The sequence below is a fragment of the Aspergillus chevalieri genome, chromosome 4 (genome assembly GCF_016861735.1).
Source record: "Aspergillus chevalieri M1 DNA, chromosome 4, nearly complete sequence".
In the NCBI taxonomy this organism is placed as follows: domain Eukaryota; kingdom Fungi; phylum Ascomycota; class Eurotiomycetes; order Eurotiales; family Aspergillaceae; genus Aspergillus; species Aspergillus chevalieri.
The window spans coordinates 2,700,090-2,716,480 of NC_057365.1; the positions used below are offsets into that span (position 1 = coordinate 2,700,090).

The 16,391-nt window shown below is 50.4% G+C and overlaps 8 protein-coding genes across 8 annotated transcripts; 5 read left to right on the plus strand and 3 right to left on the minus strand.

Moving 5' to 3' along the window:
- Positions 1–50: 50 nt before the first annotated feature.
- ACHE_40975A (uncharacterized protein) lies at positions 51–957 on the minus strand (the record flags this gene model as incomplete). Its single annotated transcript, XM_043279234.1, has 3 exons — positions 51–590; positions 654–727; positions 798–957. 3 exons carry the CDS (start codon positions 955–957, stop codon positions 51–53), a joined length of 774 nt encoding a protein of 257 aa, XP_043136933.1.
- Positions 958–1,843: 886 nt separating this feature from the next.
- ACHE_40976S (uncharacterized protein) lies at positions 1,844–3,436 on the plus strand (the record flags this gene model as incomplete). The annotated part of the gene is made up of 1 exon (XM_043279235.1): positions 1,844–3,436. One exon carries the CDS (start codon positions 1,844–1,846, stop codon positions 3,434–3,436), a length of 1,593 nt encoding a protein of 530 aa, XP_043136934.1.
- Positions 3,437–4,567: 1,131 nt separating this feature from the next.
- CPA2 (carbamoyl-phosphate synthase (glutamine-hydrolyzing) CPA2) lies at positions 4,568–8,269 on the plus strand (the record flags this gene model as incomplete). Its single annotated transcript, XM_043279236.1, has 3 exons — positions 4,568–4,934; positions 5,051–8,106; positions 8,162–8,269. The coding sequence occupies 3 exons, from the start codon at positions 4,568–4,570 to the stop codon at positions 8,267–8,269; spliced, it is 3,531 nt and encodes a 1,176-aa protein (XP_043136935.1).
- Positions 8,270–8,881: 612 nt separating this feature from the next.
- On the plus strand, positions 8,882–10,490 carry ACHE_40978S (S-adenosylmethionine-dependent methyltransferase; the record flags this gene model as incomplete). Its single annotated transcript, XM_043279237.1, has 3 exons — positions 8,882–9,151; positions 9,206–9,505; positions 9,564–10,490. 3 exons carry the CDS (start codon positions 8,882–8,884, stop codon positions 10,488–10,490), a joined length of 1,497 nt encoding a protein of 498 aa, XP_043136936.1.
- Positions 10,491–10,896: 406 nt separating this feature from the next.
- ACHE_40979S (uncharacterized protein) lies at positions 10,897–11,442 on the plus strand (the record flags this gene model as incomplete). Its single annotated transcript, XM_043279238.1, has 1 exon — positions 10,897–11,442. One exon carries the CDS (start codon positions 10,897–10,899, stop codon positions 11,440–11,442), a length of 546 nt encoding a protein of 181 aa, XP_043136937.1.
- A 1,159-nt stretch (positions 11,443–12,601) lies between these two features.
- On the minus strand, positions 12,602–13,574 carry RPS15 (40S ribosomal protein uS19; the record flags this gene model as incomplete). Its single annotated transcript, XM_043279239.1, has 5 exons — positions 12,602–12,671; positions 12,743–13,039; positions 13,218–13,275; positions 13,473–13,491; positions 13,557–13,574. The coding sequence occupies 5 exons, from the start codon at positions 13,572–13,574 to the stop codon at positions 12,602–12,604; spliced, it is 462 nt and encodes a 153-aa protein (XP_043136938.1).
- A 620-nt stretch (positions 13,575–14,194) lies between these two features.
- aspf8 (ribosomal P2 domain-containing protein) lies at positions 14,195–14,880 on the minus strand (the record flags this gene model as incomplete). Its single annotated transcript, XM_043279240.1, has 4 exons — positions 14,195–14,362; positions 14,428–14,599; positions 14,679–14,750; positions 14,825–14,880. 4 exons carry the CDS (start codon positions 14,878–14,880, stop codon positions 14,195–14,197), a joined length of 468 nt encoding a protein of 155 aa, XP_043136939.1.
- A 363-nt stretch (positions 14,881–15,243) lies between these two features.
- ACHE_40982S (uncharacterized protein) lies at positions 15,244–16,345 on the plus strand (the record flags this gene model as incomplete). Its single annotated transcript, XM_043279241.1, has 2 exons — positions 15,244–15,249; positions 15,314–16,345. 2 exons carry the CDS (start codon positions 15,244–15,246, stop codon positions 16,343–16,345), a joined length of 1,038 nt encoding a protein of 345 aa, XP_043136940.1.
- Positions 16,346–16,391: the final 46 nt, after the last annotated feature.

The window sequence follows — 16,391 nt, forward strand, 5'->3', positions numbered from 1 at the left end:
AATGGAAAAGATCATTTCACGTCAATCACTGCCTGCAGTGGATGTCTCCTTTAGCTCGCCTTTGGAGACGTCGGTCCACGTTCCTGGGATTTTTTGAGAGCCAGCTCCAGATCTCGCACTCGTTGACGCAATGCCTCATTTTCACGCTTGATCGATTCAAAGTCTCCACAATGCTGAGCAGTCTCCTCTAGTCGGGAAATGGCAGTTGGTGAAGTAACATGAGTGTGAGAGACTGACCGCCGGCGCGGAAAATGGTCGACCTGCTGCAGCGATGATGACAGTGACGGTGAAGCCGATCCGGAGGGTTGAACAGAGTTGAACGACTGCTGCCGACTCCGACCTGGTCGCGAAAGCGACAACCCATTCTCGCGCGTTGCGGCGATACCAATGTTTCCGGCTCTTGATTCTTGCACGGCGGGAATATAAGAAGAACTGAGACTGGAGGAAGACCGATGTCGTGTACCAAGGTAAGGTGACGAATGAAGGGTTTCTATTGGGTCGTTGAATGTTGTCGAGGTAGATGATGTTGTTGATGCCACGGAGGCTGTTTGCTGGCGAAGAATGGAAAGCTCTCTTGATAGACGGTTCACCTATTGAGGGCATTGCGTTAGCCTCACAAATATTACTCTATTCCGCAGGCTTCTAGTACATACCATTGCTTCCTGTTCCCTCTCAACCATGGAGTGAAGGTCGGATGGTGTCAAGGGCTTTGGGTGACGCAGCGGACCTGAGGCAATTGTTAATTAGCTGGGCTCTTTTTTCTCTTTGTTCTCTGGTGACACAAAAAAGTCGCGTACCTGAGGCTGTTCCTAGGCCACTATAATCACCAGCTGGACTCTGGCTAAGAGAGATGGCAGGAGGGCCCAGTGGAGTGGTTGGGTGCATAGTTGTCGCAGCACGAGGTCGTCGTCTTGGGCATGGTGTGAGAGAGGGATTCGATTCCGGTGCCATTATCATCGGATGAATGGTGAAAGACAATTAAAGGAAGAGAGCAGTGTGATGGATAGAGGATGTTGGAGGTTCAAGACTGGGGCTTATAGTAGGCAGAGGATCAGGTGATCAAAATGATGGCTGGACAACTGCCCTTCCTGTTCAGGCAACGCGCTTTAATTTAAAAACAAATGAGAGTTTCCTCAGGCTGAAAAGGAAAAGCAAACCCCTTGATCAAGAATGCAGGGAGTTTCAGAACATAGCAAACATGGACAAGAGTAACGCTGGTAATATAAAATGTCAACAAAGGTCACTCATGGTTGCCATGGGGCATGCGTAACGAAGTATCTGTTGAAATCCCAGTGTGTGAATGCAGATGAAATTGTGATGGTATTTGTACGATAAGACCAGAGGAGAAAAAAAGCCCAAGGCTGAGCTGTCAAAATGATGGATTTATGCGATGTTACTATATCCATGCCAATAACAGCGCTAGCTTAATTCATGCCTCAGGCACTAGGGCACACAGATGGCCCGGAGATAACCGCTGCGCCTTAGGCTTTTGGGGCGAGGCACAATTGACGGCTCAGATTCATTTTTGTGAAATATTTTGTGTCAGAACGATGAAGGAACATCGCCCTTGCTTAGGATCTGAACACCACTAGTCTTAAAGTCGTTCATTTGACGATGCGCTGCCACAGAGTGCTGCTCAGTCACGTGCTCGCGAATACAGGGTGAAGTCATTCCAGACGGAGAATCCGTAAACAGTGGCTACTAGCATTGGCGAGTGAACATCGCTGATTTTTGTTTATGAATTGAACATTTCCACATTCCACTTTATTTCAGGTTCATGTGGATCAGGTCCTGACGTCAATAATTCCATTCCCTAAACAAATTTCCCGAGAACTCCTTCCCCATGGCCAGTGAACCTCGTACGACTGACTCTGCGACAACTAGCCACATTCCTCCTTTTGCGAGGCAATTAGGCCCTTACATCAAGAGCCGTCAAGAAGCGTTACGTATCCGACAAATTTTGACCTCATACCTTCGCTCGCAAATTACATTCGCCGAAGAGGATCCCGAACAACCAAATCCCCATGCGGAATCCCACCTCGTCCTCTGTGCCCCTCACGAGGCCGTCGTTGACGTAGTGAAACGGGCTCCACTGGAGCTCACTGGTCCGAGGAAAGAATATCTGGAGGCACTCCGCGCGAACGTGGCTGCAAGACAGGAATACCAATCTGTGTCCGATAACCTGGCATCGAAAGCGCAGCAGAGGAAAGCCAGACCAGAGACAACGACAGCACCGGCTCCCAACTACGAACTACAAACATATCTTGTACTCCTCCGAGACCGTCGTCGAAATGCGAAACTCCAAGTCTTTCAGCATTATCTGCAAGAATTGAAGGGACGGCAGACGGCGGAACTAGAACAATTTGGCAAAACCGAGGACCAAAATCAACACCTCCAACGGATCGGTGAATATGAGGATGGGAGGCAGGGAGGCTCTAGGGAAGAGGGTGTCGAAGCGCTAGTCCATAAACTCGAGAGGGCAGTCATCCGTGCAAGGGCACAATTGGAGAGGGAGAAGAAGCTATTTGAAGAGCTCAAGGCACAACATGATGATAGGAAAAACACTGGCAATGGTGATATTTCATCAGCAAGCAAGATCCAGGCTTTACAGCGGACACGAGACGCACTGGTCCAATGGGTTGAGGAGAAACTGATGAGTGTTGGCGCCAATGATGAGGGTCCAACAGAGGAGCTATCTGCCGAGGAAATTGAGGATGCGGCGAACTTACTTGAGGAACGCAGGACTCAAATAATGCAACAGTATACGGCTTATGTAGAGACTCGTCGAGCTCTTCTGGAAATCGCTGCAAAAGCTTGTCAACCTGTCGCTCCAGGCCCTGCTAAACCCCAAGAACCGTCTGACGACAACGACAAGCCTACAGTTGAGGAACCTCTAACTCTCGAACCTATGGATGTCATGTCTTTTGCAAATGAACGTCTCCTTCCGCTCTCCAAATATCAACGAGGATTGTCTCTACAAAAGTCTTATCTGTCGGGCATGCTTTCCAAAGAGAAAACTACCACCCTTCGCATCCTCAATCGTCTAGGTGATGAGAGCCACCTTCTTCCTGAATACCCTCTTCTCTCTCGTCAACCCCGTTTCAAGCATGCCACAGGGGGTTCTCGGGGTTCCCTGACTCCTCGGGAACTTGCACCCCCAGACGAGATTACTTCATTGGCAGAAGCATGGGCGTTTGCTTCTGGAGCTGCACGAGAACATGAGCAGGAGTACGTAGCGCAAAAGATTGTGGAAGGCGGAGAGACTGCGCACGAGGCACTGCAGACATTGGAGGAGATTTGCGACACGTTGAACCAAGACTTGCAGGATGTTTTCGAAGATGCACAGGATTCTAGTTCACGGTCGAAGTCGAGTCCCATTGAGAAACAGACCGGGCCGTGGAGTGGGCTGAATGGTCAAGTGGGAGTTGCAGATTAGGCCAATGCAACGTCTGTTATTGTCCGTGACATTCAACAACGGTTTTGCTACACAATCTTACACGACTGACGTTGTTCTTGATCACTGGTTTCGTAGTTGAAGGAGATCTTGTTGCAAATAGAGTTGCGACATCAACGCTGAGCGATTGGCCGTGGACAACCGAGCGCCTATCAGACTGTGAGGACTCTCCGGTGTCGCAGTTTCTGTACCGTATTTTACCGTAAATATATTACAGAGAACTATGGAGTATCCATGGGACCCTCAGGGACGGTGCCCACAGTATTTCCCGGGGACTTTCTAATTTCTCAGGTCTGGGCATCTGGGCAGTCCATTTTCCAAGCCTCACCCCGCTGTCGCATTGAAGAGCAATGGTATCAGCTGAACAGGAAAAATCATGTGGTTGAAAAACGCAGGGGCAAAAGAAGAAAGAAAAAAAGCTCAACAAAAGGTTGTTATCATTAGCTCAATTCAGCGATGATCGACTAACTGGAGAATTAGGGTGCTACCCTGGGCCAATCATTTTTGATTCTGATTGCAGACTATCAGGTCTGCAGTGACAAAGTCAGATTATAATTGGCGGAAGGACTAGGCGGTAGAAAACCCCTCCGTGCACCGGAGCTCCCACTACTTTTTCTGCTGTGTACCTGTGTATCAAAATATAATACCAATACATATCAGTACTGATTCATACCGGCCTCATTCCCGGGCATTGACTCATAGCAGGTCGCTATATTTTTTTGCTATTTTTTCTATTCCTCTTCTTCTCTTTCTCTTCTCTCTCTCTTTTTTTCCCTTTTCAATTCTTCCAGGTGAGTCAATTTTTCTTAATTCCTCCATCCTTCCCCGGATTTTTCTTGGGTGTGTAACAACGGAGCGGAAACACCAGGAATCAAAGATCTTCCGAGAAAAATTCCAGGTCACCTGACTGGCGGGAAAAAAAGATCCCCAAAAAAATTACCACCCACCTACCCACCACTGCGATATCACCTTTTTTTGACCTGACATTATATATCAGGGAGGGCAGAGACAAAAGAGTCACCGTCTCAATCAATTGGCTCGAGTCGTCGTCGTCCTTCTATCCCTTCCTTTTCTTTATTATCCTCTGCCTTTTGACTGGCAGCGCAGTGCGCAATGGTTCTCGCTGCTCGTTGTGGGCAGGCTTCGTCCGCCCTCCTGCGTCAGCGATGTTTTGCTGAAACCCGTCCCTCCGCTCGCGCATTGCGCGCCTTCACCTCTCAGACCCCTACGGTTCGTTCGACGGCATCGACTTTGCGTTCGCAACAGAAGACCGCTTCATCATTGCGGTCCCAGCAGCTGAGGAACTTCTCGAGTACCCTCCGCCGGTTGGCCTCGGAGACCTCTAACCCTCCCTCTGCCACCTCTTACCTCAATAGCGGGGCTGTGAAACCTGGTAGCAACTTGGTTGATGTCAAGAAGGTCTTGGTTATTGGTAGTGGCGGTATCAGCATTGGACAGGCCGGAGAATTCGACTATTCCGGTAAGTCGACTATAACATGTGGAGTTGGGGGAGGATTGGTACAATGTCTGGAAGGAAGAAGGGGCGGCAAGACAGAGAAGGAATATATAGCTAACTTGGATGTCTTACGAAAATAGGTTCTCAGGCCCTGAAGGCTCTCAAGGAAGCCGGCATCCAGTCCGTCCTTATCAACCCCAACATTGCTACCATTCAGACCGACCACAAGCTCGCAGACGAAGTCTACTACCTCCCAGTCACACCGGAATATGTCACCCACGTCATTGAGAGAGAACAGCCTGATGGTATCATGCTTGCCTTCGGTGGTCAGACTGCTTTGAACTTGGGTGTCCAGATGAACCGCATGGGTACCTTTGACCGCTATGGTGTCAAGGTTCTGGGAACCAGCATCCAGACCCTCGAGACTAGTGAAGACCGTGACCTTTTCGCCCAGGCCCTGAAGGAGATTGACATCCCCATTGCTGAGTCCATCGCTGTTGGCACCGTCGACGAGGCTTTGGAGGCTGCTGAGTCCGTTGGATACCCCATCATTGTCCGTTCGGCCTATGCCTTGGGTGGCCTGGGTTCCGGTTTCGCCAACAACCCGCAAGAACTAAAGGACTTGGCTTCCCGCTCCTTGACCCTTGCCCCGCAGATTCTGGTTGAGAAGTCGCTCAAGGGCTGGAAGGAGGTTGAGTATGAGGTTGTCCGGGATGCGTCCAACAACTGCATTACTGTCTGCAACATGGAGAACTTCGACCCTCTTGGTATTCACACCGGTGACAGTATCGTTGTCGCCCCCAGTCAGACCCTCTCGGATGAGGAGTACCACATGCTCCGTACTGCCGCCATCAAGATCATCCGTCACTTGGGTGTCGTTGGTGAATGTAACGTCCAGTATGCTCTGCAGCCCGATGGACTTGACTACCGTGTCATTGAGGTCAACGCCCGTCTGTCTCGTTCGTCTGCTCTGGCCTCCAAGGCTACCGGTTACCCTCTGGCCTACACTGCTGCCAAGATCGGTTTGGGTCATACCCTCCCTGAGCTCCCCAACGCTGTTACCAAGACCACCACCGCCAACTTCGAACCTAGTTTGGACTATATCGTCACCAAGATCCCCCGTTGGGACTTGAGCAAATTCCAGCACGTCAACCGTGACATCGGAAGTGCCATGAAGTCTGTCGGTGAAGTCATGGCCATTGGCCGTACCTTCGAGGAGTCCTTCCAGAAGGCTATCCGCCAGGTCGACCCCAGATACCTTGGCTTCCAGGGCGACACGTTCGAGAACTTGGATGAGGTCCTCAAGAACCCCACTGATCGCCGCTGGTTGGCCGTTGGTCAGGCCATGCTCCACGAGAACTACTCGGTTGACAAGGTCCACGAGCTGACCAAGATCGACAAGTGGTTCTTGTACAAGCTCCAGAACATTGTGGACTGCCAGAACGAGCTCAAGGAGATCGGTAGCCTCTTTGGCATCCAGGAGGAGATGATGCTCCGCACCAAGAAGCTTGGTTTCTCTGACAAGCAGATCGCTCTCCTTGTCGGATCTACCGAGGACGAGGTCCGTGCCCGCAGGACGGGTTTCGGTATCAGACCCTGGGTGAAGCGTATCGATACCCTGGCTGCTGAGTTCCCCGCTGACACCAACTACCTTTACACCACCTACAACGCCACCTCTCACGATGTCTCCTTCGATGACCACGGCACTCTTATCCTAGGAAGCGGTGTCTACCGTATTGGAAGCTCCGTTGAATTCGACTGGTGTGCTGTCAACGCAACCCTCTCCCTCCGTGAGATGGGCAAGAAGACCGTTATGATCAACTACAACCCTGAGACCTACTCCACTGACTTCGACACTGCTGACAGACTCTACTTCGAGGAACTCAGCTACGAGCGTGTCATGGATATCTACGAGCTCGAGAGTGCCAGCGGTGTTGTTGTCTCCGTAGGTGGTCAGCTGCCTCAGAACATTGCCCTCCGTCTGCAGGAGACTGGTGGCGCTCACGTCCTCGGTACCAACCCTCAGGACATTGACCGTGCCGAAGACCGTCACAAGTTCTCTCAGACCCTGGACAGCATTGGTGTCGACCAGCCTGCCTGGAAGGAACTCACCTCCGTCGCTGATGCCGAGCAGTTCGCCGAGTCTGTGGGATACCCCGTCCTGGTCCGCCCCAGTTACGTCCTGTCTGGTGCTGCCATGAACGTCATCTACAACGCTGGTGAGCTCAAGGAGAAGCTCCTGAACGCCAGTGCCGTCTCCCCCGACCATCCTGTTGTTATCACCAAGTTCATTGAGGGTGCCCAGGAGATCGACGTCGACGCTGTTGCTTCGGGCGGTAAGCTTTTGGTGCACGCTGTCAGTGAGCATGTTGAGCCCGCTGGTGTCCACTCTGGTGATGCCACTCTCGTCCTTCCCCCCACTGCCCTTGAGGAGTCGGTCATGGACCGCGTCAAGGTGATCGCTCAGAAGGTCGCCGAGGCCTGGAACATCACTGGTCCCTTCAACATGCAGATCATCAAGGCCGACCAGGAGGGTGCAGAGCCCCAGTTGAAGGTCATCGAGTGCAACCTTCGTGCTTCTCGTTCGTTCCCCTTCGTCAGCAAGGTCCTGGGTACCAACTTCATTGACGTTGCTACCAAGGCCCTGGTTGGCCGCGACATCCCTGAGCCCGTCGACCTCATGAAGACCAAGCGTGACTACCTCGCCACCAAGGTTCCCCAGTTCAGTTGGACCCGTCTGGCCGGTGCTGACCCCTTCCTCGGTGTCGAGATGTCCAGCACTGGTGAGATGGCTTGCTTCGGTAAGGACCTGGTTGACGCCTACTGGGCCTCGATGCAGTCCATGATGAACTTCCGCATGCCTGAGCCTGGTGAGGGTCTCCTTTTCGGTGGTGACATCAACAGCCCCATCCTTTCCCAGATCGTGGACCTTGTCAACCCTCTCGGCTACAAGCTCTACGCCGCCAGCCCCGAGGTTAAGAACCACCTCGAATCTGCCACCAAGGGCGACGTCTCCGTCCAAGTGATCGAATTCCCCAAGAACGACAAGCGTGCTCTCCGTGAAGTCTTTGAGAAGTACGAGATCCGTGGTGCCTTCAACCTTGCCAAGACCCGTGGTAAGACTCAGCTCGACGAAGACTATGTCATGAGACGGAATGCCGTCGACTTCGGTGTCCCTCTCTTCATGGAACCCAAGGTATGTAGCTGCTTTAAATTAATCTCTGGTCACATTCACTAACATCTATTTCTAGACTGCCCTCCTCTTCGCCACCGCCATGAACGCCAAGCTGCCCCGTGCTGAGGGTATTCCCTCTGAGGTCCGCAGCTGGTCCGAATTCGTCGGCACCAAGGTCCTGTAAAAACATCAACGGTCTATAAGCCGATAAAGCAAAAACTTTCCTATATTTCATTTTGGTCTAATTTTTCACACGATTTGGTCTTGACGGTCGAAAAAGTCGCCTTGTTCGGCGTAACGGATAAGGATTCATGTCTATAGATTATTATACGTTTCTTTTGGGGATCCTGGCATTCAAGTACTGCTTGATTGCAAAACTTGGTTTTTATTTCTGTTTTTATACTCTAGTAAGATGATGTTACGTGTTTGAGCGACAAAAGAAATTTTTCAACTTCGTGTATTTTATGCATGTTTCTGTTGATATATCCAGATCCAATCTCAACTTTCTATTTCGGTTTTTAGCTATACTCTGTATTACCCGAAGTTTTTGAATATATATAGCTCTATTCATCTTAGCCTATCGCTTCAATCCAATGAACTCCTCCATTTTTCCTTTTTTGTCGAGAGCCTTCCAATTCATCGAACAAAATCTTCTAGATGACTAATACCCATTGGCCAATCAAAATACATTATAGACAGCTTCGTCTGGCAACAAAGGACAGTCGCGTGTAACTAGGGAAGCATACAACCATCCGAAACGCAGTCTTTGAGCTATTCCAGACAATAGAGCACCAGCATGTCCGCTGGATCTCCCCTTCCTTCAGTCCATACAAGAACAGCACCCGGCCCTGCACCCAATGGCCTGGGGACAGGTCTTTTCGCATCAGAAGACATCCGTACCGGAGAAGACGTCCTAAAGATTAGCACCCCCTTTGTTGCGGTGCTTGATACGCTTCGATTGAGCGATACGTGCTCTGGGTGTTTTGGAAAGAGGCAGTTGAATGCAGGTGCAGATCTGGATTTGAGGGCGTGTACTGGGTGTCAAGTGGTGAAGTATTGTGATAGGGTATGTTTTATCTCTTCCTATTCACTGTGACATTGTAAAGCTAACTATTCCTAGTCATGTCAAGCCAAAGACTGGAAGTTTTCTCATTCTCATGAATGCCGGATCTTCAAAGAACTCTCTCCTCGGGTTCTCCCTAACAACGCCAGGGCAATGCTCCGGATGATACTGCGCAGCGCGAAGAAGAAATATAACACTCAAGAAATTGATCTCTTCGTCCAGCTGGAGACGCATATCCGGGATATTAGAGAGCGGAATATGGCGCAGTGGGACCGGATTTCGTTGTCTGCGAAGGCTGTGAAGATGTATTCTGGGATTGATATGAAAGAAGAGATAATTTCGGCTTTTGGTGCGAAGGTATGCTTCTCATTACCATATCGCGGCTTGTGTCGCGGATGTTGACTTGTTTTTTTAGCTGGATCTTAATGCATTCAACCTCACAAATCCGTTGTATGACCGGATTGGGTTGTACTTGCACCCATACGCGGCCCTTATTAACCATAGCTGTGATTATAACTCGACTGTTGGATTCGACGGGGATGAACTCTTCGTCAAAGCTGTCAGGCCGATCAAGAAGGACGAGCAGATCTTCATCTCGTATATTGACGCTACTAGTCCGTACGACGTTCGTCACAAGGAGCTCTCAGAGCGATACTACTTTAACTGCCAGTGCTCGAAGTGCTTCAGAGGCACAGATACACCGGAAGACAAGTTCGTGACGACAACGCATGGCAGTGCTGCTTTGGCATCGGCAGAAACAAAAGCACAAACCTTCATGGAATCCGCTTCTGCTCCCGACTGTGAGCCAACAGACGCCATCCGCAAACTGGAATCAGCCATGCATGTCCTGGACCAAACCTCAGCATGGTCCATCTCTAGACAGCCCTATATCTCCATACGGGACGAATTGATCGCATCCTTACTCTCCAGCGGACGCTTCAAAACAGCATTCGTACAAGCCGCAATTCGCTATATCCGTATTGATTCAAAAGTCTACCCCTATAGCTCCCACCCCATCCGCCAAGTGCATGCATGGGCGCTGGCGAAGCTTGCTATCCACCTGTCCCAGGGGATAAATACGAATTCGGATGACGACGTTGCGCTTGAACGCTTCGAGTTGAACTTCAGTCTCATTATCTGGTCGCTGTTGAATGGACTGGTCAATACGGAGTCAGAGAGCTGCACTATGCCTAGTTTTAAGAGGATGGTGCGGTTGGCGTTCTATGAGGTGCATAAGGAGTTTGCTGCGAATGGGTTGGATCCTTCTAACATGGGGGATGAGATTAAGAGGGAGTGGGAGAAGATAGAGGGAGTTGTTTCTGCTACGTTGGAAAAAAAGTGATAGCAAGAAGGGGAAGATCTTGCGGTCAAGACATTCATTCATGAAAGTGAATCGCGGTTTCCTAATTCGTCTCAGCTGTATGCGTGCTGCTTCCTTCCTCTTTGAGACATCAAGAGTCCTTAAAAAGATCTCTGAAACACCCAGACGAAACTTATTTAGCACTGGGCATCGCCAACAGTCGCATACGCGAAGAGCACCGTTATTTACTTCAATATCGTTATGTTTCATGATATCACGAGCTTCGTTTTTCTGGATACTGCCGTTCTTTATTTCGCGGACAGTCTTCGACAATAATCACAGCTTTAGCAGTTACATCTAGCTTGTCACTCTTCTCTCTTTCTACACTTCCCATTCGACAGTCCTCGTGAGTCGACGTCTGCATTGCTCACGACGCGAGGCTGTCAAAATGGCACATCCATTACAATTCGCACCGTTCCTATACACCCAATGGCACCACCCTGTACACCCAGACTGGCCGTTTCCACGACCGGAGTCAATGTTTGCACCACCTCCTTATCCTCCACGGGGATCGACTCTTCTATCCACCTTTGTCTCCCAATATCCGAGCAAGCAGGATCCACTTGTTCTTCTCATTCTCGTCCTCGCAACGCATGATATTAGTTACAAATGGAAGAAAATGGTGGAGGTGAGCCGCCTGCTACCCGCCAACCGCTTGTGGATGAAAGATCGCGACGAGCTCGCTCTCAACGTGGCCCTATATACCGACATTGCGGATGGATTGCGGGATATCTTGGTCATGAAGGGCCGGGTCAACCCCGGGAATTCGTTACATCCACCTGGACAACTAGACGTGCGAGGCGACCAGTGTTCTGACTCTCCAAATGACGGAAGTGCGATACTAGCTGAGCAAGTTTGCATCAAGCGACGTAATAGCAACCCAGGCGGTGACAAAAGGAGCCTTTGGTTGACTGATTTGGTCGAAGTCCAATAAGCCGGCAAGATGCATTACTTTAATCAATACTTGCTCATAGCTGGGAGAGTTGAAAACTAGAAAGAAAGCGTCTCTCTCATTCCCCTTATAGGCCCGCCCACCCCACCGAGGAGTGTCGACACGAGCGTTTCAGGAGGCAGATGCAGAAGTCGATCTCGTTGGCAAATTACGAAAGTGGCATAGGCGTCATCCAGAGCATAGAGGATAATTACACTATGGGGTCGCAGAACAGATGGGCTTCGGCAAACAGGCAGTCTTTGAACCATGACAGGGACGAGGTTTCACCCAATCATTTGGAGAACGAGCGCACCAGACGTTTACGGTCCTGCACTCCTCTTGAGGAATTGTTCGACTGAGCTACGCGAGTTCGATTTGAGTTTGTTCATTCAGCCCTGGAAAGTGTGTCTCAGGGAAACTATGACTGCGTCAAAGGGGCCAATCCGATCCGTTCAGGTGAGATTGGAGGAAAGGCATGAAGGGCGTCAATTGGTGCCATTCAGTTTCGATTGTGTTCGTATTCTTACTTTAGGTTCTTACTTTTGTAGATGCGTAGCCCTCGTATTGTATACTTCTGGAATAGAATAGGTAAAGCTCGACTGGGAAGAATCCTTTGCGTTATGCAATACAATGTGATCAATCGTTTTTGTTCTCTGAAGAAAGCCGACAAGGCACCCCTAAGATGATGACAATAGACGCAGTAGGCATCGGACATAGAATCACGAAGCGCAAATTACTACTGTAGTTCTTATTGGGGGGGGTGGCAGCTATGTGTTATGATACTATAAGTCATCCTTATAGACTAAGCATTACAAAGCGCGATAAGATGAACTTCATTCGTAAAATTAAAACACCCATCCCTACCTAACCTAGAAAACAACAGGAAAAGGTGAACTTTTTGACCCCCTGGCCCATATGCAGGAACACACATGCCAGGGCGACCAAAAGGGGCTTGTCTTTCGTCATCAGAGTTGTTTAAAGATCCTTCATGGCCGACAAGAATCTTCTTTTTATATTGAGATGGAAACAGCTGACCCGCACTTGACATACAAGTAGAAGAACCCAGGTATATGAAAATGGATTCCACCCATTTTGGTTTTTTCCTTTCCCAACATCCGTACGCCGAACGAATCTCCCACGCAACACTCCAAAAGCGACTTGTTTACTTGAGGGGAATGAAACGGGAAGAGTGGGTGGCACCAATACCGGGACGACCGTGCTTGACGGGCTTGCTGTGTGGTTGTTAGCCATCTATACACACATTATTCCATAGCAGATTCGAGTTTTTATAGGGAGGACGTACTATGAGATGGAGAACTCGGCAAGGTAGTGGCCAACCATTTCGGGCTTAACTTCGATCTGGTTGAACTCCTTACCGGAGTAGATACCGATGACGGAGCCGATCATCTCGGGGACAATGATCATGTCACGGAGGTGGGTCTTGACGAGGTCGGGCTTCTCGTTGGGGCGGGCCTCCTGCTTCGCCTTGCGCAGCTTCTTGATAAGACCCATGGGCTTGCGCTTCAGACCGCGGTTGAACCTTCTGCGGGCACGGGCGTGGACGACATCACGGAGCTGTTCCGACGAAAGGTCGAGGAGCCTGGAAGTTGTCCATGTCAGATAAAATCCTTCCAAACTGTGGTATGTTGTCCTTCATTCCAACATCCGACTCCAAAGAAAACGATCCGATCGCAGGGGAGGTGTTGGATAGACGATGGCGTTCTTTCGGAGTCGGATGTCGGATGGTTCAGAGCTTGCGAGAGGAAGTGCGAACGTACTGGTCGAGGTCAATACCACGGTAGGTAAACTTCCGGAATTGTCTTCTCTTCTTGAGCTCTATTCGGCGACAAATTCAGTCAGCGACTTCGTTCTTCCATGTTGTGTTGTTCCTTCGATATCGATCTTTCTTCCATCATCGCATCCCCATCCCCATCGCCACAAATTATCCTTCTATCCCAACTTCCATCGAATACCGTTCCATCACGCATCGTTCGTGGTCAAGGGTAGGAAAAGGTTTTGCAGTGATAACGTACCGGCAGCTTCCTCGGCGTTCTGCAAAGGTATCAATAACTAGTCTTCTTGCATGAATAAAATGACCATCGCAGACGAAAACTCACGTATTCAGTGTCAGCCATTTTTGCGGTCTTTTCCTCTAGGTCGCTTTTCGATCGTACTCTCGAAAAGCGAAGGGAATATGGGTTGTCGGGTCGTGTCTGTCGCTGAAAGGACGGTCGTCGGGCTTAGCGTGGGCTTTGCGCTTCGAGTTTGGAGGTGGGCTGGAGGGCTCGCCTAAGCGACCCGCCGGGGTCAAGCCCTAGGTTTATTCCGTTTCGGGCATAATTTGATCTAGGGCTACCCACTTCGAACCCTGGTATCTTATCATTCTGAGTTGGCCAATCAGAGCGCGTAGATTTATTGAAGTACAGCAGTAGATTTGTTACTCAACTTGTATATTACGAGGTAAAATGCTACCAAGATTTCGAGAAAAAGATGAATACACTCCCGGTAAATCTTTATGCAAAGCAAATCGCTGTCTACGCACTACTCAGTGGACAACTTGTGGAGGTCAGATCTGTATTGACTAAAGGCTGTTTCCAGCTCACATACGCGTAATTCGTAACAGCATCAGAACAACCCGAACCATCCAGGCTTGACAAGACCAGTGGGTGAGATTACTCCCCAGGCTGAAAATAACTGTCCGATCCTGTTCCTCCACAATTCGTAGCAACTTTTTTTACTCCCCGGGCGGATGCGCTTAGTCGAAGAGACCCAAGCCCATGTCCTCATCAGACTCCTCAGCGGCCTCCTCCTTCTTCTCCTCAGCGGGAGCGGCCTCAGCAGCACCACCGGCGGCGGGGGCGGCGGCGGCGGCGGCACCGCCAGAGGGAACGGAAGCGAGCTTCTCAGTACCCTGAGCGATCAGCTGTTGGAGAGGAACTCGTCAGTATACATTTTCTTCCATAAAATCTTTTCGTAACTAAAACCAACCTCGTTGATGTCCTTGCCCTCGAGCTCAGAAATGAGCTTCTGGAGACGCTCCTCATCGGCGTCGATACCGACGGAGGAGAGGACACCCTTGACATCGTCGGCAGAGGGGGTCTCGTTGCCGGCAAGGGCGAGGAGGAGGTAAGCTGCGAGGTGCTTCATTTTGAATAGACTTCTATATTGAGAGGAGCCTCGTCAGAATCGGTCGCCGTCAAAACTCTTGCTGTGGGATTGAAATCGCAGAAAATACATACCTGTTAGATTTATGAACACGAGAATCAATCGATTTAACCGCAAGTTGGGCGGAGACTGAAACGTCGAGTTCGCTGGGTGGTGGTTGAGCGATGTGGAAAGAAAAAGTTCAGGATGGAATTATTGGCGAGAAAAAGTGCGGTGCGACTGGCGGGTGTGGCTAGTGTCTTTCGGCGGGCCGCTAAGCGAGACGCTGTGGCGCATGTCGGATTTGCAAATCAGCCGCTGACGGGCACGTGACATTCTCGAGACTTCTACCCAGAAGGACAGGATGGCGCTTCTGGCTTCAGTCTCTTTTTCCCCCGCTCTCTTTCGTCCCTATCGCCCTGTATCATCTCGCTAATACTATTGGAGTCGATTTCTTCGACTCCGCCGTTTTCTGCCCGGCCGGAACGTGCAGGCTATTTCATTTCGCGCATCGAACTCGGGGTTCGATAGCACTAGCATCGTGATGAGGTTACCTCGTCGTTCTAACCACCGACGGTGAACTTCCCTTTGACTTGCTCTGCTTCTTCAACAGAAATACCATCTTGCTTCTTATTTTCTTTTTGGTATTGGAGTGACATCATGAGCGTAAGTACATGTCTCCTGTCCGTCTTTTGAGCGTTTCAGGCTTTCCTAACTCTCGATTTTTTAGTTCCTTGATTCTGTGCTTACGTCCATCGAGACGGGCAAACCGTCTGCGATCCCACCGGCAACATCTCGCCGCCCGGAACCTCCTGTCTCATCCTCCACAGCCAAGTCTGAAGTCCGCAAACCTAGCACACCATCCCGTGATGTTTCTTCCGAGAAAAAGGTCGCCGCAGCAGGGACGAAGCGCAAAGCCGAAGAGCAGCTGCAGCGTCCATCGAAACCGGATAATCGGGCACCTGGTAAATCAGTGCCTACGAGACCTGCACCTACAAGGCCTGCCACTACATCTACGGCATCGAAGCCTCGTCCGAATCCGGCTCCAAATGCGGCAAAGTCTGCGTCAAGCAGCAATACCTCTTCAGCCCCGAAAGCCGCGCCTGTTTCGTCCAAACCTCCTCCTCCAGGCTCTTACGCCGATCTCATGATGAAGGCGAAGGCTCTTCAGCAAAATGCGCCGACACAAGTAGGAATGTTCAAACACCAGAACAAAACGGCCCCCAAAGAAAGGCTCAGCAAAATGGAACGCAAGAAACGGGCGATGGAAGCACAAGCGAAGGAGAAAGATCCACGATTGGCAAAAAAAGGCGGTGCCACCGCTGGAACTCTGGCGGGTGCCAAACCTGGCGATGGGAAACCGGCGAGGAAACGAGATCCTGATGAGCCCACCTACAAAGGCACTGCCAGACCAACGCAGACGCCGGCGACAACTGAATACCGAGGAACAGCTGGTCTACCGGCCAAGCGTGATCCCGCTGAAAGACGGCAATCCAGAGCCGGCAAACGATCACGGATGGACGAATATCTTGGTACAGATGAGGAAGACGAAGGTGAATATGCGGACGACTATGACGACTACTACTCGGATGCATCATCGGATATGGAAGCTGGCTTCGATAATGTGGAATCGGAAGAGCAAGCTGCTCTCAAGGCCGCCAGACGAGAGGACGAGGAAGAATGGCAGGCCGAACTCGCAGCCAAGAAAGAGAAAATGGAGCGGAAGAAGAAACTCGCTTCGTTGGCCTCAAGGGCTAGATGAACACTTTTCATACTTTTATTTCTCCTTTTTTAATATCCTTTCCGAC